This window comes from Xenopus laevis, chromosome 8L (genome assembly GCF_017654675.1).
Source record: "Xenopus laevis strain J_2021 chromosome 8L, Xenopus_laevis_v10.1, whole genome shotgun sequence".
Lineage (NCBI taxonomy): Eukaryota > Metazoa > Chordata > Amphibia > Anura > Pipidae > Xenopus > Xenopus laevis.
The window spans coordinates 108,999,075-109,024,632 of NC_054385.1; the positions used below are offsets into that span (position 1 = coordinate 108,999,075).

The 25,558-nt window shown below is 39.6% G+C and overlaps 1 protein-coding gene and 1 long non-coding RNA gene across 4 annotated transcripts; one reads left to right on the forward strand and one right to left on the reverse strand.

The window, feature by feature from the left end:
* Nucleotides 1-651: 651 nt before the first annotated feature.
* Nucleotides 652-25,326, reverse strand: exd1.L (exonuclease 3'-5' domain containing 1). 3 transcript variants are annotated; one of them, XM_018228835.2, is made up of 12 exons: nt 25,238-25,326; nt 24,167-24,348; nt 22,249-22,317; nt 20,036-20,102; nt 16,910-17,034; nt 14,539-14,600; nt 12,026-12,112; nt 8,856-8,960; nt 5,306-5,386; nt 2,833-2,976; nt 2,463-2,654; nt 652-1,367 (listed from the first exon to the last, which is right to left on the reverse strand). In XM_018228835.2, exons 2-12 carry the CDS (start codon nt 24,297-24,299, stop codon nt 981-983), a joined length of 1,452 nt encoding a protein of 483 aa, XP_018084324.1. In that variant the 5' UTR covers nt 24,300-24,348; nt 25,238-25,326; the 3' UTR covers nt 652-980.
* LOC121397170 lies at nt 1,363-21,524 on the forward strand. The gene is made up of 3 exons (XR_005963558.1): nt 1,363-2,579; nt 2,843-2,961; nt 21,277-21,524. It is a non-coding gene; the product is annotated as an uncharacterized LOC121397170 (long non-coding RNA).
* Nucleotides 25,327-25,558: the final 232 nt, after the last annotated feature.

Here is a 25,558-nt window from a genome sequence, read left to right on the forward strand (position 1 = left end):
ACTTTACTTATGATCCACGTGTTGAGGGAAAGCGCGAAAAAAAGTGCCATGGTGGGTAGCTCTGCGTGTCACCTACGGCCATAGTAAACCAATTGAGCCTATCCTTGCTGATTCTGCTCTGCTACAGAATAAGCTCAGTTTGGCATTGTTGCACCTGATGGAAAGCTCTATATAAGCAGTAGGAGGGGCCAACAGTCAACCGTTTCTGTCCTGCCTTCAGAGGTGAAGGATAACATAACCCACAATGTCTGCACTGACAGGAGGGCCGACTAGAGAAATAATGGTTATCAAAAAAATCCCAGGTCCCAAGCATTCTGAATAACAGGTCCCATACCTGAACTAACATATCTAAAATCTTTAACCCTGAAAAGATGAGATGTATAGTTACACGTGTGAATGCGTGTGCGTGTGTGTTTGAAAAAGGCCTTGGGGAAGCCGAAACGTCAGTCCTGTGTAACTAATAAATTATTTTCTCGATAAGACCTGTGAGTGCAGATCTTTCTATAGTTGTTGGAGATATTTTATTGTTTCTGCACCCAGGCAAATTAATTCTTTTTTTCTAGAGTGCTTGCTGCTTCTTTAATACACAGCTGATTTTTCTGATGAAATTTCCAGTTAATAGGTCTTGTGGATAACATGTATTATCTGGTATGAAAGTTAATGAAAGTTTATTTATACAGTGCCAGTAATTTGTATGACACTTTACAACAATAACAAAGAAACGAAACACTCAGAATAAGGTAAATTAATCCAAAGGGTTTTCTTATTTATATGGAAAGTGCTACCTAATACTTAATTTTTCGTAATTTCTTAGTAACAATTCAATTAATATAAACAGTGACCAAACCAAAATTATTATATAGTTATACAGTCAAGCAGTGCATGGCAACTTTACAACAAAAGGCACTGAAGATGCTTGAAAAACATTATAACATATAAGACTTGATGGACATGTGTCCTTTTTCAACCTAACTTTGTTACTATGAAACATTTGTTGTTGGTGTGTCATTACTGGCCCATTTCTTGTAGAGATAGTAGTCAAAGGGCCCCCTGGGGAAACAATTAGGCACAACAGGGAATTTCTGACACAACGCACCCTGCTGTTTTTCTGTCTGGTTCTCCAAGAGCGGTGCATTGGTTGCCATAGTTTGATGGAAAGATTTTTCCGACTTGGTTAATTTCACCACATTCTCTAGCTCAGCGTCATGTTTTGTTCCAGAGGCTTCGCTCCGTGGTGCTTTCTCAGCCTCTACCCTTGTTAAAAGCCCTTTGTTGTTCACATCGTACTCTTTTAAAGCTTTTTCTCTCCTCATCTGCTGAAGGACACGGAGCTGTTGAAGTTCTTTGGGAAGCTCTGCAACCAACAGCTACACAAGAGAAAAGGGCTCAAGTCAGCAACCATGATAGTTTGATTTAAGATCGGTATTAAACAAGATGCACTTTTTGAACGCTATCCCTATTTTCATTGACATATTAGTAAATAGTATATATAATATTAACTTCTACCATATGAATTGCATGGTAAAAAAACATATTGCCATTTTATTTCCAATATAGTATCTCTCTCCTAGTCCCCCCCCACCAATTAGTCTTACCTTTGGCTGCTATAAATACAATACAAGGAGTGTTGCCAATACCATAATATTAGAGTGCTCTTCTGAGACCTTCAGGAGAAAGTACACGTTTTCAGATGTTGCTCAGCTTAATAAAGCCCAGAATAATTTGACATATATCTGGTCTTTCCTGAGCAGAGCAACATCATAAGAGTTTCCTCTCTTCCTCTGAAATGTACTTCTTACTGTAGCACAATTGCTATATGACCAGCAGGTGGCGCAGTTGTTTCAATTTCATTTTATTAGCAGAGTAAAAATAGCCAATAACTTGAAATCTAGAACACAAAAAATACTAGACATATATTAATGCACTGATCTAGTACATTTTATAGCCTGCCCAGGACAGTTTTACATCATCCTTATAAGTAGTAGCCTGGTGGTTATTTAGCTAAAAGACCTATAACCATTTATTTGCTGAAAGATGACTATTTCAGGAAAAGTTTGTCCACTAACTGCTTAAACTTATACTGCTGGTAACATTATTACTTATGCCCTGGGAATAATTATAGCTGCAGTGATAGATTATACTAGGATGTGACATCACTGATGTATTAAAGGAAACAATGTAACCATCATCTAACATTTCCTATAACCTCTGCTGATGTTACTTTTTTGTAAAGCTCGAAACACAAGCTCATATTTCAAAAAGTACAGGTTTACTCTTGCTTTGATATCTTAAGAGATTGTCTACCTGCCAATGTAAATTATACATGACATCACCAGATAAGATTCCATGACTTTCACAGCAGAGACATTTTGTACTTCTAATATCCTTATGAATGACAGTAGGAGGTGAAATGTTTTGTTTTCTTCAAAAACAAGTTCTAAACACCCTGCAAGCTTTCATACCTCAGGACTTTCAAGTATGTCTGCAGTTCCCCGGCGGTAGGCGTTGAGGTAGCCATCAACCAATAAAGTGAAGTCAGAAAACATAGCATCGAGCATAGCGGAACGTAGAGGCATAAGGTAGGTTACTTCCAGTGACAATAATTTTAGGAGAGTAGGGTCCATTGGGCGATCAAACCAGATATCATGGTATTCCTGTAACATTAAGCTCAACTTAAAACAAACATGTGCAAGAATAATAACTTATGTATAACTTTGCATATGTTCAATGTGTTTATGGTTTCTTTTTTGTACTGTTTTTCTGTATACAGTGTTTTTATTGCACTTTTGACTTTGATACAGTTTGATTGTGGTGCCTATTACTTTCCCTTACCTTTGTCAAGGTCTGTCTATGAGCCAGAAAGGAAACCTTTGAGGGCAGCATGCTGAGGTGGTGTATCAGACACTCTTCCAGTGTTCTAGTGCCATGTGGGAGGAAGCCACCCGTTTCCATGGAAAATAGGTACACATCCCCAACCTGGTAATATAAAATGTAAAGCAATAAAAAAAAAAAACTTTTCACTTGCATTACTTAATATCAGGGATGTATTACATGAATATATTCCTATATCTTAAAAAATATATATACCCTGTTTGATTAGGCCTTAACCAAAATATAAAAGGGCTCTAATTTCTTCCTATATTTTCATTTGACTGTGAGGCAATAGTACAGTTAGGAGAAGAGAGAAGAAAAGCTACCAAGGCAGTTTATTGCCAGTAGATTAACCTCAATAGTGCAAACTAGAATGCTATATTTATTCTGTAGAATGCTTTACCATAACTTTGTAAACAGCTCTAGAAACTCTCTCTGTTAGTTTTATGATAGCAGCTGCCATATTAGCTTGGTGTGACATCATTTCCTGTCTGAGTCTCTCCCTGTTCACTCATAGGTCTGGGCTCAGATTACAGAAGGGAGGGAGGGAGGGGAAGAGAGGAGCAAACTGAGCATGCTCAAGACCAAGCCCTGGAGGTTTATGCTGAAAACAGGAAGTCTGATACGGAAGCTCATGCACAGATCTTTTTAACCCTTTCCAATAGGGATGCACCGAATCCACAAGATTCGGCCGAACATAAACCGAAGGATTCGGCCAAATCCTACTGAAAAATGCCGAATCGTGGCCTAATCCTGAACCGATTCTTGGATTCAGTGCATCCCTACTTTCTAACCCTGATTTGCAAATTAGGGTTTGTTTTCGGTCAAATTCTTCTTCGGACGAATCCCAAAATAGTGCATTCGGCATATCCCTATAATTTTAATCCTTTTACAATGAGATATATTCTGCTACCTCTAATTTATCATCCCAGCAACCTCTGTTTCTATATATAAAAAAAATTCAACACTTTGTTTACTCTAGCTACCCTTGTCCTGTTTGAGGATTCTATTCATTCTAAGGGATTTATCAACACAAAGACTGTTAATCCAAACCTTGTGGTCTCCCTATGACCAAATATTTTCAGCATAGCATTCTCTCCCATATACCTCATTTATATGTTATGACTACCAAAGTGGTTTTCTTTGGAGTCATATCAAAGTATAAACAACATTCCTTCTACAGAATCTAGGGCAACTAGTCAATTTATAGATATAAGTCCTCCGGATGCTTCTGTTAGTCAGTTCTCATTGGATCATGATTGGTTCCCATCCCAAGTTTTCATCTTTTGAGTGTGATGGAGATGGTGTGTGGATTGTATAACTCACTACATAAAGGGTAATGTCACACAAGGCACTTTGTCACTAGCAGAAACTTGGAGGTAGGTACAGGCAGACAAGTGAGGGGTACAGGGCAACCCACCCAACTAAAAGCCCCTGTGAAAAACAAGGAATACATGTTTTGCAGGGTAAACAATTTTGTGGTTATGTCTCAGATATGTTTTGTTAAGTTATTCGGTTGTAAATCACAGCAACCATTCAAAACATTTCAAGGCCAACAGAGGTCACTGTTAAACAGTTTTAGGCTGACACTACCTTGTCAAAGTAATCCTGACTTTTCCCACTCATGAAACGATATGCAGAATTATATGCCAGCAGGGCTGCTGCAAGAAGTTACTATTAGTGGGCTGTTTGCATGGCAAAAGCTGGAGGAGCTGCTGTAAAATACCTTAGACCAAGGATCCCCAACCTTTTGAAGCTGTGAGTAACATTCAGAAGTAAAAGGAGTTGGGGAGCAACACTAGCATAAAAAAATGTCCTTGGGATGCCAAATAAGTGTTGTGATTGGTCATTTGGTAGCCCCTATGTGGATATTCAACCTACATTGAGTATCTGTTTGGCAGTACATCTGGTTTTAATGCAACCAAAACTTGTCTCCAAGCCTGGAATTCAAAAATAAACTCATGCTTTGAGGCCACTGAGAGCAACATCCAAGGGGTTGGAGAGCAACATGTTGCTCACAAGCTACTGGTTAGGGATCACTGCCTTAGACAGTCACTTTTTAGTGGGCTGTAAAGTGCTCTTTGGACCTCTGTGTACTTAAAGGAGAAGGAAAGGTCTTTTTACTTGGGGGTGGCAAAAGTTAGGATTTCCAAGTGATCGCATGTACTTACCACTTAGAGGTGCCTAACTTCTAGCACCCCCATGTAAAAATACCTTTCCTTCTCCTTTAAATCCAGCCTATTTTGAATCCCAGGCCAGATCTGTTTATAAGGATCTCTAGGTGGAAAAGCTTATACCAAAGGTTTTCATTGAAGTTCTATTACTTGGAAAAATCTGATGATTCTGGGGGTTTATCTCAATAAAATGAGGTGCTCTACACACTACAGTTCCCACTACAAAGGGATATTCATGAAGAAGACTCACTGCAACCTACCTGTGTGTCAAACACATTGTTAAGGATAATTCCATACTGGTGGGACAAAATATCTCCCAGCCAGCGACAATCGTGGATCACCTGTAAAAAAAACACAAACAATCACACATCTGGTCACTGAAGATCAAACAGGGTTGATACCAGGGAAAACGACAGCTCATAATGTTAGAAGACTCATGCTTAATCTCACTATAGATCATGTTAACTCAGGCCAGAGAGCAATTGCAGCCTTAGATGTGGCAAAAGCATTTGACATGGTGGAGTGGGCATATTTATGGAAAGTAATGAAAGCCTTTGGTATTGGCCCATACTTTACTTCGCTTACTCAAATTCTCTGTCGCCCCTGCTCTTTGCCCTAGCAATCTAATTGCTGGGGCTTGCAATTAGGCAAAACCCGCAAATCAGGGGTCTCCAAACTAGTAAATGAGAGGAAAAAGTACAAATGTACGCCGATGACACCCTGGGCTCACTCGAGGCACTACTGGTCCTTACTAAAGATTTTGGAGAAGTCTCAGGTCTTCAAACAAACCCGGCTAAGTCCTCCTTATTCCTGATTGATCCGTTGGAGAACTATACATTTCCTACAACAATCTCTTTACAGAAAGCTCTCAATTTACATATCTGGGAGTCAATGTGGCCTTACCAGTAACAGCATTTTATATGCATAACATTGCCCCTCTGCTACAATGGTCCCGTGACAAATTTCAAGTCTGGAAACAACTTCCATTGGGCCCAACAGGGCGTATACATTGCATTAAAATGGTGATAGCCCCAAAAATTCTGTACATGCTATGGCAGGCGCCTATTAAAATACAAAAGCCCTTTTTTACTGAGCTAACACAAATTTTAAGGCAGTTTATATGGGGTAAATCTAGAAGCAGACTTTCCATTGCAACCCTTCAAAGCCCAAAAAATCATGGGGAATGGCCCTACCAGATATGCAGCTTTATTACCAGTCATCACAGCTATCACAAGTATGGACCCTTCGACATTCAGATGAAGAGGAGGCACTGTACCAGCTTTGGCAGGAGGTACTGTAGGTACTGACAGAGCTACCTCCAATACATGCTTTAGAGACTACAAGCCCAGGCTGTTCTAAACCCATTGATAACCCAATACTATTTCCCAGAAGTACATTCTCACTTTGGCAAACCACACTATCAAGGCTGAGAATCTGGGCCCACTTACGCCACTTTGGCGAAATAAAAAGCTTGCCCCACTTGATAAGCTAACCCCACCTAAATCCTGGTTGGAAGCTGGCATTTACATCCTAGGGCAGGTATGGACCGATCAGGGTATAGCCTCCTTCGCCCACTTAAAAGAGACCAACTCAATACCTAACTCACAATGGTTTGCCTACTATAAAATTCAGAAAGTGGTGCATCGATCCCTCAATTTTAGAAACACTCAGTTGTCTGTATCCTCAGTGGTAGAAGTGTTCAAGCAGGAACAAACTGGCCACAAAATAATGTTTTATAGAGCCCTTATGACACCCATAATACAGAGATCCCCATTGAAAGTTAGGGATAGATGGGAAACCAATATTGAACAGATATCAGATGACCAATGGGACCATTGATCTCTCCCATATATAAGTATAGACTATTGCAATTATATTTTATCCATAGGGCATATTACACAAGAACCCTTGTACACAAATTTAACCTGGAGATTTCCCCCATGTGTTTAAGATGTAACCAGGAAGAGGGGACGTTATTACATACCTTCTGGTCATGTAGCAAAATAAAACCATACTGGTTAGCAATACAAGAGAGAATTACTAAATTGCTGGGGCTTGAGATCCCGCTGGATCCAAAATGGTACCTTATGGCAGGGGTCCCCAACCTTTTTTACCCATGAGCCACACACAAGTAAAAAATAATGTTGGAGAGCAACACAAGCATGCAAAAAGTTCCTGGGGCTTCCTAATAAGGGCTGTGATTGGGTATTGGTAGCCCCTATTTGAACTTGCAGCCAACAGGAGGCTCTGTTTGGCAGTATACATGGTTTTTATGCAACTAAAGCTTGCCTTTAAGTCAGGAATTCAAAAAGAAGCACCTGCTTGGAGGTCACTGGGAGCAACATCCATGGGGTCAAAGAGCAACATGATGCTCACGAGCTACTGGTTGGGGATCACTGCCTTATGGGGATGGATCCTCCCAACCAGCTAACTCGCCAAGTCAAAAAAATCATACTTAAACTGTCGTTCCAGGCCCATAGACTTATAGCTCAACACTGGAAGGAAATGACCCCACCTACATACCCTGAATGGGAAAAATCAATTCAGGAAACACAGGCAGTAGAACATTTGATTGCTAGGAAAAATGGTACAGTCAAACAACACCTTTCTATCTAGCAGATATGGATACTGTAAAGTGTTTAAATATGTGTATGCCAATGTAAGATTTATAGATGTACATGATCATTTTATGCTTTATTACACTGTTTGTAAACTGCTGAACTGTGCTTTTGTGATGTCATTGATGTACCTGCAATTGTTGTTCAAATAAAACTTACCTGAACAAAAAAAAAAACACAAACCTTTACATTATCAGCATGTTTTAGAGCCCTATTTAAAAAAATTACAGAGAAAAAGGAAATAATTTTTAAAAATTTGGATTAACTGGATAAAATAGAGTCTATGGGAGACAGCCATCCCGTAGTACAGAGCTATCAGGATAATTGGTTTCCGGATAACGGATCCCATACCTGTATGTGTTCAGGCAAAGTTTACAACATTAGTATCTGTACAGTCTGAAGAATTTACAGATAGAGAGACAGAACACTTACAGTAGGTCACATATATATCAACATTAGGAAAAAATATTTTACAGCCATACAAATACATTTCAGCTGCATTATAAGAACACTAATGCCTAGTCCTTTGCAAGCAATTATCTAGGTCTGCTGAAGTGTTCACAGGACTTTTAACTTTAATTTGTAGAAATGTATTTATTAAACAACGTAACTGGTATGCTTTGGCAAACTGCTGTGCTACAGAAAACTGAGCAGAACATTGAATATCTGTTGGATAATAAAATGGTTTCTCATGCACTAATTAAATTATTTTTGGCTCCAAATTGAAGTTACCATTCTCCAATCCCAGCGTAGTTAGCACAGCATAATGGATAAATTAGAAATGGAAACTATGCAGTGTAATGCAATGAAAGCATTGTGCAGGCCCATCTGCCAAGTAACAGCTGCTCTGCACTCATAAACCTGTTGTTCATTTGAAGGCCCAGCAAAGTAATATAAGCTTGAAATATGGAGTTAAAGGCATCAGGCCAATCACACAGTGAACCACAGATTTAGCAGATGGTGGGGAGCTTTGGTTTTAGACATAGGACATCAGCTCCCAGTACCATTGGTCAGAGTGTCTGTGTGTCTCATGGAGCCAGAAATCAGCTAATCTCGTGCAGATCCTCGGGGAAAAGCATATAGTTTACCCCCATTTTAAGTAAGGGGCACAGCTAAATGCTAAGACTTTATTACCAAAGCAGAAACAGTGATGCAAACTAGGATAAAATGTTTAATTTATTTTCAGTCTCACCTTTAATATACCTTTGTCTTCAAGCACCATCTGTAATCCATTTTTGAAGACTTTTGATCCAAGGACAAGAACATCAAAAAGATAAACCCGACTTCTGGTTGCAAACTGCCAAGAACAAAAAATTGGTACAGAAAAACCCACGGGCATTTCCGATTAATCCATTTAGCCAAATCAGTTTAGCCAAGCACATTGGACCAAAACTGGCAGATACAATTACAGGTATGGGACCTGTTATCCAGAATGCTCGGGACCTGGGGGGTTTCCGGATAATGGATCTTTCTGTAATTTGGGTCTTCATGCCTTAAGTCTACTTGAAATTAATTTAAACATTAAATAAACCCAATAGGCTGGTTTTGCTTCCAATAAAGGATTAATTATATCTTAGTTGGGATCAAGTACAATCTACTGTTTTATTATTACAGAGAAAAAGGAAATCATTTTAACAAATTTGGATCATTTGAATAAAATGGAGTCTATGGGAGACAGCCATTCCGTAATTCGGAGCTTTCTGGATATCGGGTTTCCGGATAAAGGATCCTATACCTGTATTTGGAGCTAGAAAGGAAGACAAGTGCCATAGAAAACAGTAAGGTTATCCAAAAATTGTATGATTGGGCCAATGCAGTAATCTGGCTGCCCTGTCTGATGAAACTTTCTGTACCGGGGAAAAGCAGCAAGTAAGTTGCAGGTGAAACTTAGTCCTTTTGTAAAATGTATAATGAAGCAATAGAATTAGAATCAGATGAAAATGAAGCATAGGACTGGCCAGATATGGGATGACTTGGCCAGCTTAAATATATTGCAATATATGGACAAACAATCCCTGTTTTGTTTAAAGGGTAAGGCATTTTTCAGTATGCACAAAATGTCTCAATGTCTTATATATGCAGATATTATTTTTAGTTGTGCAGTGTTTGTGTGGTGTCTTTGCACGCACAGATCCCCTACCCACAGCATGTTGAAAAGATTTAGATCCTGGCTTTGACTCGGCCATTCCAGAACCCTACATTTATTTTTTTCAGCCATTTCTTGGTGGATCTGCTGGGATCTTTAGGGTCTTTGTTATGCAGCAAGAGCTTTAATATTTCACATTGTCCTCAAGTACCTTCTGGTATAATAAAGAATTCATAGTGGATTCTGTAATGGTAAGCCACCCAGGCTCTGATTCAGAAAAGCAGCCCCACACCACAACATTTCTGCCATGGTTTATAAATTATACGTATTCGTGGGCACACCATGTAGGTCTAATATGTGCAGCACATTTACTAAGCTCGAGTGAAGGATTCGAATGAAAAAAAAAACTTCGAATTTCGAATTATCGAATAGGCTACTACGATCTTCGACTCGAACGATTCGAACGAAAAATCGTTCGACTATTCGACCATTCGATAGTCGAAGTACTGTCTCTTTAAAAAATACTTCGATTACATACTTCGGCAATTTAAAGCTACCGAGGTTCAATGTTAGCCTATGGGGACCTTCTCCAGCACTTTTCTAAGGTTTTTATGATCAAATAAAAATCGTTCGATCGATCAATTAAAATCCTTTGAATTCGTTCGATTCTAATGATTTTTATTTGATCGTTCCATCAAAGTATTTGCGCTAAAATCCTTCGAATTCGATACTCGAATTCAAAGGATTTTACTTCGAGGGTCGAATTCGAGGGTTTATTAACCCTCGAAATTTGACCCTTGATAAATCTGCCCCCAAGTGTTTAGAGGAGGAGAAAAGCACTCTTAGACATACATTCTAGCAGCTTCATTGACAGGCCCAGCGTTGGCCTGTAGGGAGCTGCATGGAGAGAAGACCGGCTCAAAAATGCATACATTCACGGTTTTATTCCGATCTCTGCTCCGTGTAGCAAATCCACGTTCCTCCTATAAAAAAAAAATGACCTAGAGGAATGCAGACAATCTGCTCAGTGTGCCCTAATGGTACTTTCCCATCAATAATGGGTCCCAAGAAGAAATTCTGTTTCTTAGACTCTTCTTTCTGTATCTTGCATTCTGCTCTTGGGCTGAACTTGCTGTGACGTAAGATCAAATATATGCATGTTGAATAAAATCAACATTTTGGTGTAATTACATTTCTACACAACTGTGTTCATTCATTATTCAATAATTTTAAGAATATCTAGAACACTTTATTTGGCCTTAATACATTAAACGGGACCCTTCACCCAAAAAAAATATTCCAAATAATATTTTATCATGTTAGTCAAGCAAAATGAACTTTAATTACACTGTTTACATTATTTGAATCTTGTTTCCTTCAGTCTGGGAATTCATAATTATAACAAGCAGGCAGGAGCCATTTTGTGGACACTGTTATTAAGACAAGCCTTGTATCATCTCAGAATCTTGTTTGTGCACCAGACTGGGGGACCTGATGTCCATCCCCATGCCCTGGCTACACAATTAAATGGTAAAGAGACAGGGGGAATGTGGGGAGAGCAGTGACATCTAGTAAGTGCTGAATGGAAAGTAAAAGTAATTGTCTGCCCTGCCTCTATGCCTAAGGCATAGAGGAGGGGCAGACAATATTTGATTGACAGCTGAGATTTTTAAATGAGTTTACAACAGCTATGAATACTTTAATAAAAAAAAAGAATTTGGATTTCATGTTTAATTTGAAAAGGACTTTTATTATACAGCTTTTTATGTCTGGGTGACAGGTCCACTTTAAAGACCTTTTGCAATTGGTCTTAGTTTTTTTTTTTTTAATTGCACTTTTGTCCTGCAGCTGTATTGCTTGGGATTTTAATCACAGTTAGCATGTTAGAATGAAGCATGAGTAAGATAAGGATAACATAACATAAAAAATAATCAATAAAAAATAAACCAGTCTGACAACCACATAGCAGAAAAAAGGCAGAAAAGAAACATGAAAAATGTTAAAAAAATCATGCATCATAAAAATAATGAAAAGGTTGCTTAAAACAGCGCTGCACAATATGTTAGAGCTGTAAAAATACATTTTAATAATAACAGCTTCCTCTATAACACACTAAAAGATTATCTGAATATGAACTTACCCTTTAAAACTGGGCTTTTATGAGTATCTAGGGGAGCAAAGTCTTGCCAAATATCACCCTAACTGCATCCCCTTTCCCTCCAGGCTCTGAGGCTCCTCACAGTTTTAATACCACTGATATAGACACAATTTCTAACCTGCAGCCATGACAGCTTTCCATGTCGACATATATTCTGTCCAACAGCTCCTATGCTAATAACTTTCTGGTTTTGGAGGTGACGAATCTGAAAGAAAAAAAACAGTGTCTCAAGGTTCATTAACTTTCCTAAGAGGAAAGGGAAATTCACTAGAGATGCCAATGTGTATTATCGCTATTGTTAGATCTCAGGCCAATGCCTCTGTCCGCTGAAAAGTGCACCGGCCCTGGGTACGGTTTCTGCTGGATGCTCTTCCATCTTGCACGATGCTCCTCTGCGCTGTCCAGATACTGCTCATGAGCAGTAGAATAAAATTTAAAGTTTAATTCTCACTGTATGGATGGCTGCCATTTACAGACCTCGGTCAGCCTCCTTCTCTGCTTCCTTCCTTTCTGACTTTGACATCTGGCTCTCTTTCTTACTCTGAACTGACAGCCCTGCTAACATACATGGGGATTTTAACTTCAATTTCGATGATGCTTCCCAACCCTGGCCCTCTCATTTTCTCTGCCTAACCTCCTCCTTTGAGCTCAGCAGTAGACAAACACCCTTTCTCATAAGGATGGTCACTTTCTAAATCTAGTCTTTACAAAAAAATCTCTCTTTTTCTGGTATTAATTAAAGGAGAAGGAAACCCAGTTGGCGCAAAAACCCTGCCCCCCTCATCTGTGTTGCTTCCCCTCCCTCCTCCCCCCTGGCCTACCTGTCCCGCTGGGCAAATGCCCCTAACTTGTTACTTACCCTTCTGCGCAGGTCCAGTCCACGGAGTTCACAGGCACCATCTTCTTCCACGCGATCTTCTTCCTGCTTTGACCGGCGTTTTGGCGCATGCGCAGTAGGAGCATTTCGCCGGTACGGATCTACTGCGCATGCGCCAAAAGTTACGAAGTGAAATCGGAAAATTTAGTGACTTTTGGCGCATGCGCAGTAGATCCGTTCCGGCGAAATGCTCCTACTGCGCATGCGCTGGTCAAAGCAGGAAGAAGATCACTTGGAAGAAGATGGCATTGGTGAACTCCGTAGACTGGACCTGCGCAGAAGGGTAACAAGTTAGGGGCATTTGCCCAGCGGGACAGGGGAGGGGGGGGAGGGTTTTTGTTCCGACTGGGTTTCCTTCTCCTTTAAATGTACTTTATATTTATTACTGTAATGAGCCCAGTTTGTTCTATTAATTTCTTGTTATACTGTACAGTGCTTTGTGCATAATTAGCACTATATATAAAAATATACATACATAAATAAACATAAAATATAATTTATGTACATATACATAAAAACCAGTCCAATATTTACTTTACTGCGTACATGCGGTGTCCAGGACACCCAGAGGATCGCCAGGCAGTTGGGGTCAGTGTGCAGCAGGAATAGCATAGGTACCCCCAATGAATTCCCCACTCCGTGTCTTTTAATACACACACATTTGGTTAGGAATGCAGAAACAGTAACCTTGTCTCAGAATTTTGTCTTGCAACAACCTTTGTTACAGAATATATTGACTTGGCATTCAAGGAAAGGTTCCTTAGAAAAGCTTGTATAGTTATTGTCCCTGCCAAAGAGCTAAGGGTATGCAATGTTCTGTACTAACCTAACAAAAGGTGCATGAATTCAATAAAAATCTAGTAAAACAAAGCTGCCTTTATCAGTGCAAACAAAAGTGTTCATGACATACTAGATGAGCCAAGCCCAAAAAGATGCACAGATTATTTCACATTATACATATATTATAGTTAATCTCCAGTAAAAGATTTAAAAACAATACAAATAATGTCCAATAACCCTTGGCTAATGCCGGTAATGATAGCCACATGCTTAATTGGTGTTATCCAAGAGCAATAAAAAAAGTTGTTTTTTTTTAAGCTCTAGGATAATAAATTCTACCATCTCCCAGAAGACAACAAAAGAATGCCCCCCCCCCCAATATTGTCCATGAAAAACAGTCATTGTAATTTGGGGTAATCTTTTTTAACCCAGGGCAGAAGTGCAAAAGCACATACCTTAGTGCTCAATGCATTTTAGGCTGTGATCTACACCTCATGTCAAATAGAAACATCCAGCAAGAGATGCACAGCACAGTTATAGGTGGGCACAGGCCAACCCACCTTATAACCTGCTATAGAGCAGGGGGTAAATACATGGCCTGAAGGTGGTGGGGTGCCTTTGTGCCTCAAACAAACCCCCCCCCCCCACAAAAAAGCACAGCTGAAGCCAGACAGCACTTTATTCATGGGGACAGCCACAAGTCTCAGAAATGGAGAGCAGAGAACCAAATTAATTCTTTAATGCAAAAAGGAAGTATGCCAAGCAAAAAATGGTGGATTGTGTCTGTATTTTGCACACTGCTTTTCTGTTTTCCCTATCATTTGGTTTAAGCAAGCAGCACTTCCATTTCACATATTTGACATCAAATGGCTGATGTTTATTGTACATAACATTTTACACGAGCAGCAATGCAGTGTTAAAACAATAAGTCTGACCATATTTTCATTAGAGAGAAATATTTGTTCAGTACTTACAGCTGGACCAAATATCGGCTGGAACTGATCAATTATAGTGTATCCCACCTCCTCCTCATCCACTGTCAAACAAAACAAGCAATTTAGTAACTTCATAAAGACTGTTAACTAAAGTATTGACCAAGTAAGGTCTGAGCTGCAGCGCCTGCCTCAAATCTGCGTGCAATAAAAATACTGGTAAAATAGAAATAAAAAGAAATAGCATTTACATTTACCAGGGCTAACCTTCCTGTTAAAGAAACAGTAAAGTTGGCCATACACTGAGAGATCCACTCGTTTGGCCTTGAGGTGGGCAATATTGGGCTGATCCGATCGTGGGCCCCAGGGCCCAACGATCAGATCCTAACGCATGGGAAACGGGGGTCGGATCGCGGGACCGCATCAACGAACAGATGCGGCCGCGATCCGACGGGATTTTTCGTCCCATCCAGACAGTCGGCCAGATCTTGATCGGTGAAGCCCGTCGGGGGGCCCCCATACACAGGCCAATAAGCTGCCGACACGGTCTGTCGGCAGCTTTTATCGGCCCGTGTAACACCAAAAAGCAAAAGTAATTAACATATAATATATTGTAGCACATAACAGATAAGCCCTGTCCAATACAATGGTGTTTGATCTGTTATCTGCTATGTAACCTTTGCCTTTTCTGCTTTTTCCAGCTTGAATGGCTGCCCCATGGCTAAACAGCAGCTTGTTTCTGAAGCAAACACCCAGTTTTACCAGTGCAGAGCAACAATACATTATATTTTAATGATTTTGATACACTTTCAGTTTTTGGTGTTACTGTAACTGAAGAGGGTGCCCTACCATACCAGCAGGGGCTGCTAATCCATGGTTCCCTTGACCCCTAATTTACCATAAAGGAAAACAGGATATATCTGTTTAAAGGGACAGTATATACCCATTTTTCAATATAAATTCAATGAATACAAACTTTTTAGCTGTTTTAATTACACAATATCTAAATTTTGTTACTTCTTACCCTGAACAAGGGCAAAATCTAAAATTAAAATAGTTACCATGGCACCTAAAACAGGCTCCATGACCCCATAAAGGCACAAGGCCAAAGGCTCCATGACCCCATAAAGGCACAAGGCCGAAGGCTCCATGACCCCATAAAGGCACAAGGCCAAAGGCTCCATGACCCCATAAAGGCACAAGGCCGAAGGCTCCATTACCCCATAAAGGCACAAGGCCAAAGGCTCCATTACCCCGTAAAGGCACAAGGCCGAAGGCTCCATGACCCCTTAAAGGTACAAGGCCGAAGGCTCCATGACCCCTTAAAGGCACAAGGCCGAAGGCTTCATGACCCCATAAAGGCACACAAACTTGAACCTATTGCCTGTTTATGAAATCCTTGAGTTTGATCTATAGTGTTGTAGTAGGAGCACAGCAGGGGGATTAATTCTATTTTATATGTTTTATAGTATAATGCGCTAAATCCATCCGGACCGGACTCTTTTCCGCTGCTAATGAATCTATAGCGTCGCTTATTACTGAGGTGTGAAAGGGGAATCTAGTATAGATCTCTCGTTTACTGTTAAGGATGGTAATTGGGCTTCCTCTATAAATTTTTCCATTGCCTCTAGTTTATCTTTTTGATCGACCCCCTCCTGTAATCAATATAATGTTTGATAATATTGTTGAAATGTTTTGACAATATTATGTGTATCGTAATGAATCTTTTGATCCCTATCTTTTATTGATGTGATATGAGTAGCCATCAGGGGCGTAACTACAGAGGAAGCAGACCCTGCGCCTGCAGGGGGGCCCAGGAGGTATAGGGGCCCCACGAGGCCCTAATTCATATACAGTTTCAATAAATATTGGTAAAACAAGTCAACTGCTAAAAATTTTGGGGGCCTAAAAAATTATTTGCTGTGGGGCCCAGTAATATCTAGTTACGCCACTGGTAGCCATGTTCATTTTTTTCAATCTTAGAGCAAAATATTTGTTGCATTTGTCCCCAAATTCATATCCCTTCTGTTTACTATACATATATGCTTTATATGAGCCCTGGTCAAGTATTGCTTTCAGCTGCAATCTTTTCTTTTCAAGTTGTGCTAATATGTCCTGTGTCATTTTTGTTTTATGTATCGAAATCGCAAACTTCAAGCAAACTTGAACCTAAACAATGTAAAAGTGGAATGGGAATCTAGCTCAGACAAAATAGGACTGTTGACAAGACAGATAAGATTTTAAAAAGTAAAGGGCTACAGTACAGTGGCATGTCAATAGTAACGCAATAAAAACTGTTTATTCCATTAAAATTGCCATTTAACATAAATGTTTGCTTAGCAAAATCAAGATCAACAGATATAAGGTAGTATTCAAAGGCCTCAAACACCAGTTTACCTTGGACAGTCATTACCTGAATGCTTTATGACTTTCAGCGTTCGAGTCCGAAGGTCTTGGGATTTGTCAATGTCACGATGTGTTCTCTCTGCATCTTGATTGCACTCGTCAGCATGTCTCTGCTCTGTGGAAGTTTGCTCCCTGAAGCAATTAACTGGTTTTAGCAGTGAAGAGTGAAGCATACCCTTGCATCCTCACAGAACAATAGTGTAGGACCAAATAAACAAAGGCTAATGCATTAATGTAGTGCACCATGAAACGTAACCAGCAGATTAATGGATACTGTCATGGGAAAAAATGTTCTGTTTTTTTTTTTTTTCAAAATGAATCAGTTAATAGTGCTGCTCCAATAAAATTCTGCACTGAAATCCGTTCCTCAAAAGAGCAAACAGATTTTTTTATATTTGAAATCTGACATGGGGCTAGACATATTGTCAGTTTCCCAGCTGCCCCCAGTCATGTGACTTGTGCTCTGATAAACTTCAGTCACTCTTTACTGCAATAATGCAAGTTGGAGTGATATCACTCCTCCCTTTCCTCCCAGCAGCAGAACAATGGGAAAGTAATCAGACAGCAGCTCCCTAACACAAGATAAAAGGTGCCTGGTAGATCTAAGAACAATACTCAATAGTAAAATCCAGGTCCCACTGTGACACATTCAGTTACGTTGAGTAGGAGAAACAACAGCCTGTCAGAAAGCAGTTCCATCCTAAAGTGCTGGCTCTTTCTGAAAGCACATGACCAGGCAAAATGACCTGAGATGGCGCCTACACACTAATATTACCAATAAAAAATACACTTGCTGGTTCAGGAATTAAATGTTATATTGTAGAGTGAAATATTTGCAATGTAAACAGTGTAATAAACTACATCTTAAAGGGATACTGTCACGGGAAAAAAAAATTTTTTCAAAATGAATCAGTTAATAGTGCTGCTCCAGCAGAATTCTGCACTGAAATCCATTTCTCAAAAGAGCAAACAGATTTTTTTATATTCAATTTTGAAATCTGACATGGGGCTAGACATATTGTCAATTTCCCAGCTGCCCCAAGTCATGTGACTTGTGCTCTTATAAACTTCAATCACTCTTTACTGCTGTACTGCAAGTTAGAGTGATACCACCCCCCTCCCTTTTTCCCCCCAGCAGCCAAACAAAAGAACAATGGGAAGGTAACCAGATAACAGCTCCCTAACACAAGATAACAGCTGCCTGGTAGATCTAAGAACAGCACTCAATAGTAAAAACCCATGTCCCACTGAGACACATTCAATTACATTGGGAAGGAAAAACAGCAGCCTGCCAGAAAGCATTTCTCTCCTGAAGTGCAGGCACACGTCACATGACTTGGGGGGGCTGGGAAATTGACAAAATGTCTAAAATTAAATATAAAAAAATCTGTTTGCTCTTTTGAGAAATGGATTTCAGCGCAGAATTCTGCTGGAACAACACTATTAACTGATTCATTTTGAAAAAATTTTTTTTTCACATGACAGTTTCCCTTTAACAATCATGATCCTTTTAAGAAGAGGTTGAACAAGTATTTCTATACATAAAATAAGAATGGTCTTTATTTTTGCATACTAGCCTTGATTTATCAATTGGCTACTAATTTGCACCATGTGCTTGTGCCTTTTGGTGTGCTCTGTTATTGCTGTATATGCCAAAGGGTTGTACCATGTGTACACACACATTTCCAGAACTAAAAATAAAGATACTATTTATAAGTAGGAGTCAACCCCTAGTTCATTACGAAGGCATATTATGTATGCATAAAGCACTCCTCTGTTGGCCAGTATTTATAAATGCAAGTGGGAGTGGTCATATTACCTGCTTCAAATGTAATTTATCAGACTTTAATTCTCTATAAAGCACAAATGCAAAAGTCCAATATACTTATTACCTGTAGGAGTGCTGGTATAAAAGGTCTACAACATCAGATTTACCAGTTTACCCCAGTTTGAACAGTGCAACCGATTTAACAACAGTGTAATGAGTTCTAGATGGAATGTTTCAGCTGTGCACATAGCCCCATCTAGTCATCAAAATATTACACTGCTGTATCTGCATGTCTAGTGAGTGGCAGTTCTTTATTTGATTAAATGCAGATATAGGAAAATAATTCCTCTTGCCTTTATTACACTAGGGCTGTAGGTGAAAGTAGTACTATTAAAAAAAAATTCCTTCCATTCATAATCTGGAGGCTCTTTCTAGTCTATTAAAGGTCACACTGTACAGCTGCCAGGGCAAAAGGAAGACACTGCATGAATTGCAAATATGTCAAAATTTGCAAAGAATAAACATTACAAAGGCTTTTTGCTTTTTAAGCATTCTTGCCTGCTTAGGGTTATGCAATGAGAGACAGCTATCATCTTAGCAATGAAAACATTTGTACCCATGTATAAAATCCATTACAGGTATGGGATCCTTATCCGGAAACCCGTTACCCAGAAAGCTCAGAATTACGGAATAGGCATCTTCCATAGACTCCATTTTATCCAAATAATACAGATTTTTAAAAATAATTTCCTTTTTCTTTGTAATAATAATACAGTACCTTGTACATGATCCAAACTACCGTAATATATAATTAATCCTTATTGGTGGCAGAACCAGCCTACTGGGTTTATTTAATGTTTACATGATTTTATAGTAGACTTAAGGTATCCAAATTACAGAAAGATCTGTTATCCAGAAAACCTAAGGTCCCGAGCATTCTGGAAACAGGTCCTATACCTGTACTAATATAGAGCCTTAACTTGCATGATTTTGCATTATTATATCCATTTTTAAGAATTTGGCTTAGACAGCTGCCCCATTCAGCAGTGGTGGAAGTCAGGCTTGTGTATTAGAGCAATGGCACACTATGATCTACATTAGCTGAATGAATACCTACCCACCCTCAAGTGCAAAGAGCAAACCTGCTCCTTTCAATCCCCACTGTTACAGAAGCCTTTCTGAAAACGGCTCCTAGGAGGTCAATGAATCAGCCTATTGGAAAGGCCTGTGACAAGGTGAGTTCCCAAACTGTGGTTCTGGCTCCAGCTTAGGAGGCCAAATGGAATATGGTGCATAGGTTTATAACCTATTCTGATCCGGATTAAGAACAAATACCAGTTAATATTTAAGAAGCAGCAACCTCACCGATCCTCAATGGTCAGTTTATCTAAATGCTTTGCAGGAACCTCTTCCACATCTTTCTGTAATGCCACTGAAACAAAAATATACAGAGTGAACTGCATAAATATTTAATATGAACAATAATGTAATCCGCATAATGTGCCTTATCAAATAAATCACGGATGGGTAAATTGTTAAAGGAGAATTCAACCCTTTAAGAAATAAACCCGTACCCCCCAACCCAAGTAGAGCCCCCTCCCTCCTCCCACAGCCTAATTGCCCCCCTGGGGAAATGCCCCATACTTCATACATACATGCGCAGTTGGAGCAATTTGCCGGTTTGCAACAACTGCGCCGAAACTTACGAAAATTGCAGAAGTGCCGGAAGAAGACGAAGACCTGGAAGATGGCTGCATGGAACTTGGATGCCAAAAACTGCGCCAAGGGGAAAGTATAAAGTATGGGGCATTTCCCCAGGGGGGCAGTTAGGCTGGGGGGAGGGGGGTCTACGTGGGGAAGGGGGTATGGGTTTATTTCTTAAAGGGTTGAATTCTCCTTTAAAAAGCATTAGCAACACTTTTGGTAATGAAAATTAATTTACAGAAAAGCAATTAAAACACATTTGGGGGAATCCGCAAAAGTGTCTGGAATGAAAAAATGTATTTTAAATATCTTAGAAAGTGTCGTAGTAACAGCCGACAAATTCACAGAGCATTTGCCCTCCAATTTTCCGACGTGTACGACACTTTTGAAATAGTGTCGTTAAAAATGGACGTGTTTTTTTCGGTGCCATTTTTATGAATTGCCCCTAAACTCATTTGTTGTGCCGACAATTTTTCCAACACATTAGGCTCTTTAAGATGAAAATGTTTGTCAAATTGTCTTTTGAAAAAGCTCAGTAAAATGTCGTCTGTCCGACGAAAAGATATACGACATTTTAGGAAATTGTCGGACTTACGAGACATTCAGAGACGGTACCATCTGTCTTTGTAAATTTGCTGTTCATACGACATTCTACAAATTTGTTGACCGCCACTTCTGGGTTACTTATTTTACCAACACTTTTGTGAATTTCCCCCACTGTGTTGCATTCACTTCAGTAGTCCTCTTCATTTGACCTTACCCCTATAAGGAGTATGATGGAATAGCCAACATTATAGTGCGCCTACAGGGCAAAATTCTAAAATAAATGCACTGATTATTCAGGCTAATTGCCTAAAGGACAACTTTAAGTCTTTAAGATTTGATTTTTTTTTTCTTTGTAGTTGTCAAAGGGAGCAGACCCTGCAGCTGTAGACTTACCTCATTATATATTTGCAAAAAGGAAGACTGCAGAACTGATTCCAACAAACGGCAGCCCTATGTATGTAAAAAAAAAGTGATGCTTCTCCAAATTCCCTTAAGTCACCTGATAAGTACAGGTACGGGATCCGTTATCCGGCAACCCAGAAGATCATCTCCTGTAGGCTCCATTTTAATCAAATAATTCAAAATATTAAAAAAAATTCCTTTTCTCTGCAATAATAAAACAGTATTTTGTACTTTGTTCCCAACTAAGACATAATTGGGTTTATTTTAAATGATTTTTTAGCAGATTTGAGGCGTGGACATCCAAATTAGGGAAAGATCTTTTATCTGGAAAACCCAGAACCCATACCTGTACCTGCATTGTGACCCAGCTCCTTCACTTAAGACTACAGGAAAAGTATTTAAGATCTGTCAGATGATGCAGAGCCACAGTACAAGGGCTTCTTCATACTACACCCAAAAAGTTAAGTAAAGTTTAACCAGCAGATTTTAGGGACCTATACCGCAGGTTTTTTCAGGTAACCCACGGGTACCCAACCCTCTACAGGATTCTAATACATGCATCTGTAGTAGCCTGTTGGAATTAGAACAGCAGCCCTGTGACTTACTAAAATTATAAAGGGTTGTGTTTTGGTGTACATAGACCTGCAGCTTCCCTGACAAATGCAGTGCTGATTTCATTAGCTCTGAATTGGTGAGAGGCCTCCATTTGCCCCCTAACTTAGGCATCATATAGACTTGCAAGTTAAAGAGTGGCCTATGGAGGTAAGGACAGGGCTGGTCTGCAACCTCTGACACTGCTCTCTGCACTTAGCTCTGGATTGCACCATACCCAAAGTCCTTGTTAAGTGGGCACAAAGGGGTGCACTTTAACATTTGTGCCTCTAGTATCTTTTGGGGGGATATAAAAAAAAAAAAAAGAAATTTACCATTCAAAATATTATATCCAAAAAGCAGTTGTGCTCCAGGTATTATCTTGCCTGTCTCCAAATCTTTAACTGCAACAAAGGAAAAAATATGCAATCAACAAAGGAGAAAATATGCAATCAACAAAGAAACACGTCATTCAGTATAAACAGCACACAATGTAATAAATGTTTACCTTGTTGCTCAAATACATGGTGAAAACACAAGGGAAAACAATTCCTGTACATATTCCCCAAAACATCCAACTCTGCCGCCTTTCACCTCGGGAGGAGCCCTCGGCTAATCGGATGCCGCCAGGTCTTATTAAGAGAGGTGCCAAGCGAGAGGTTCTGAACAGGCAAAGGGGCACGACTGTAATGCAACGTCTGCTCCCACAACATCTTCTTAAGTAATATGATAAATGACATTTGAGTGGCCTATATAAAGGCAATGTCATTAAAAATCCTGGTACACTGTGAAATTTCCCTTAGGTAATTGTGTTTAAATCCTCACTCAGTTTGCTTCATATTTACTGGCCAGAGACCCAGTGCCACAATGATGAGCTTCAGGAACAACATATTAAAGGGGTTGTTCACCTTCCAACACTTTTTTGCAGTTCAATTGATTTCATATAGGTCACCAGAAATAAAGACTTTTACAATTATTTTCTATTTTCTGTGTGTGGCCGTTTTTCTAATATTAAAGTGTATATCTATTTCCTTACCTTTCTAAAGCAGCTCCCTGTTCTGTTCTAAATTGATACATTTAGTTGATTTCTTGTCCCTGCTGAGCAGAATCCCTGAGTTTCAGTCTCAGTGGGACTTGGCTTTTACTATTGAGTGCTGTTCTTAGATCTACCAGGGAACAGAACAATGGGAAGGTAACCAGATAGCATCTCCCTGACACAAGATAACAGCTCCCTGGTAGATCTAAAGGTCCCCATAGACGCGACGATACTTCTTTGGTGAACGACCGAAGTCCGACCAATCCGTCGAATTATCGTGCAGTTAGTGCGTTTTGAACGATCGTACATCTTACGATTTTTCGGCCGACAATCTGTCGATCGGCCAGGTTTAAAAATCTTTATCAGTCCCAGTGCAATCTATCTATGTTTGCAGGGCCAAGCAGGCAGCTACTCCTCAGTTTTGCTGGCAATATCGCCTGAAATGGTCTTTTTAGTTGGACACATCGTAAATTTAAACAATCATTTAGAGATAATCGTGGTCTCATGATAACGATAGGATCTTTTAAAAATCTTTACATCTATGGCCAGCTTAAGAACAGCAGTGAAAAGTAAAATCCAGGTTCCACTGAGACACATTCAGTTACATTGAGTAGGAGAAACAACAGCCTGCCAGAAAGCAGTTCCATCCTAAAGTGCTGGCTCTTTCTGAAAGCACATGACCAGGCAAAATGACGTGAGATTGCTCCCTACACACCAATATTACAAATTTAAAAAAAAACACACTTGCTGGTTCAGGAATGACATTTTATATGGTACAGTGAATTATATGCAGTGTAAAGTGTAATTTAGAAATAAAAACGACACCATAGAAATCATGACAGAATCCCTTTAAATGGATATGGTCATGAAAAAACATGTTTTTTTTTCTAAAAGCATCAGTTAATAGTGCTGCTCCAGCAGAATGCTGCACTGAAACCCATTTCTCAAAAGAGCAAACAGATTTTTGAATTTGATCGATATTTGGCCACAATATCGATCGGGAAGGTTTGATTTTTACCCGACCGACCCATCAGAGCCCCTTGGCGTATCGTAATTCGATTGTTTGACCATGCGGCTGAACGTTCGAATTACCCACAATATAGCCATGTCGTTAGTGGCATATCGGGGAAAGATCCGCTCTTTTGGCGATGTCGGATCTTTGAGTCTATGGCCAGCTTAAGAAACGGATTTCAAGCCTTGAAGTTGTGCATAAATACCTTTGTTGATAAGCATGGTCCGATCTGGGTGAACATTAATTAACACACCCTGGATACAACCTGTGGTCAGAGTAACTTTGATTGTTTTTCCAATTACCCGACTCAAGAGATCGGGGTCAATAATGCTGTCCATTTTAGGGATGTTACTACTACTATTCGCAATGCAGTATCCAAAAGCTCAGCTGTAAAAAAAAAAAAACACAGGAAGTTATTCCTAAAACTAAATGAAAACACCAGTTATTTATAGGAGCAATGTGAACCACATCAGTTACTTATAGAAGATTCATTGGTACAGGTATGGGACCTGTTATCCAGAATGCCCTGGGGGTTTCCAGATAACGGATCTTTCTGTAATGTGGCTATTCATCCCTTAAATCTACTAGAAAATCCCAATAGGCTGGTTTTGCTTCTTATATTCCTTCCCTACAAAAAACTAAAAATAAACATATTCTATTCAGGCTGATCCCGACATTTCTATAAGGCTGTGGCTGCAAAATTAGGGCTTATTTAAAACTCTGTGCCCAGTGCAGTAGCAAGTAACCCACAGAAACCATAGACTTTGCCATTCATTATTTGATTTCAACCTGTTCACATTTATTTGGGATTAGTACACAGGATGGTGCAGAGATCCAGATTTTCCTGCGTCCCAGTAACTGTCTTTTTGCACCCCTAGATTACAGAATGGACTGGCCCCCGCTGGAAGGTATTGCTTTCTACGAGGACTTTTCCATTGCGTTTGTTGGGGTGTGTGAGGTCTGAGTAGAATTAGTATAACTGATTTACTATAAAATATTGCTTTTTAAAACGATGGTGTTTGTATTTTTGCCTGATCCACAAAATGATCTAATTACGAATCACCTGGGTGCGAGACAACGAGCTGTGTTGATAAAGTTAAAATTACTCCTACTTATTTAATCCATCATGGTGTCCTTCCTGGAAAGCTTTATTTTAATACCAGTATTACAAAGACAACATTTATAAAAGATCCCCAGGACGCAAATACCTTTATCAACTGCGTCTCCCTCTCTCTGTTTGAAGTCCGACTCCACCCCTCACAAGCCGCTTCCTTACCTGGAATACGGCGCTCTCTGCCCCACAGTTGGTATCACTGCGCGTTACTGGCGCGCCTTGTGTATTTTGCGCGTCCTCTTTGTAGAGAATTTGGTCACTACTGAACTGAAAACATATATATATATATATATATGTGTGTGTTTTCATATGTATACGACAATCCACCATGCTGCTAAAGTGATATGTGATATTGTAATAGTGAAATGTTACTATGGGTTTTTTTTCTGTTTCTTGTGGCACTGCTTGTGTTGAATGGGTAGGATTGACCACTGGCCCTTTATTTTATAGCGAACAAGGGAAAGTTGTGCTCACCACTAATTT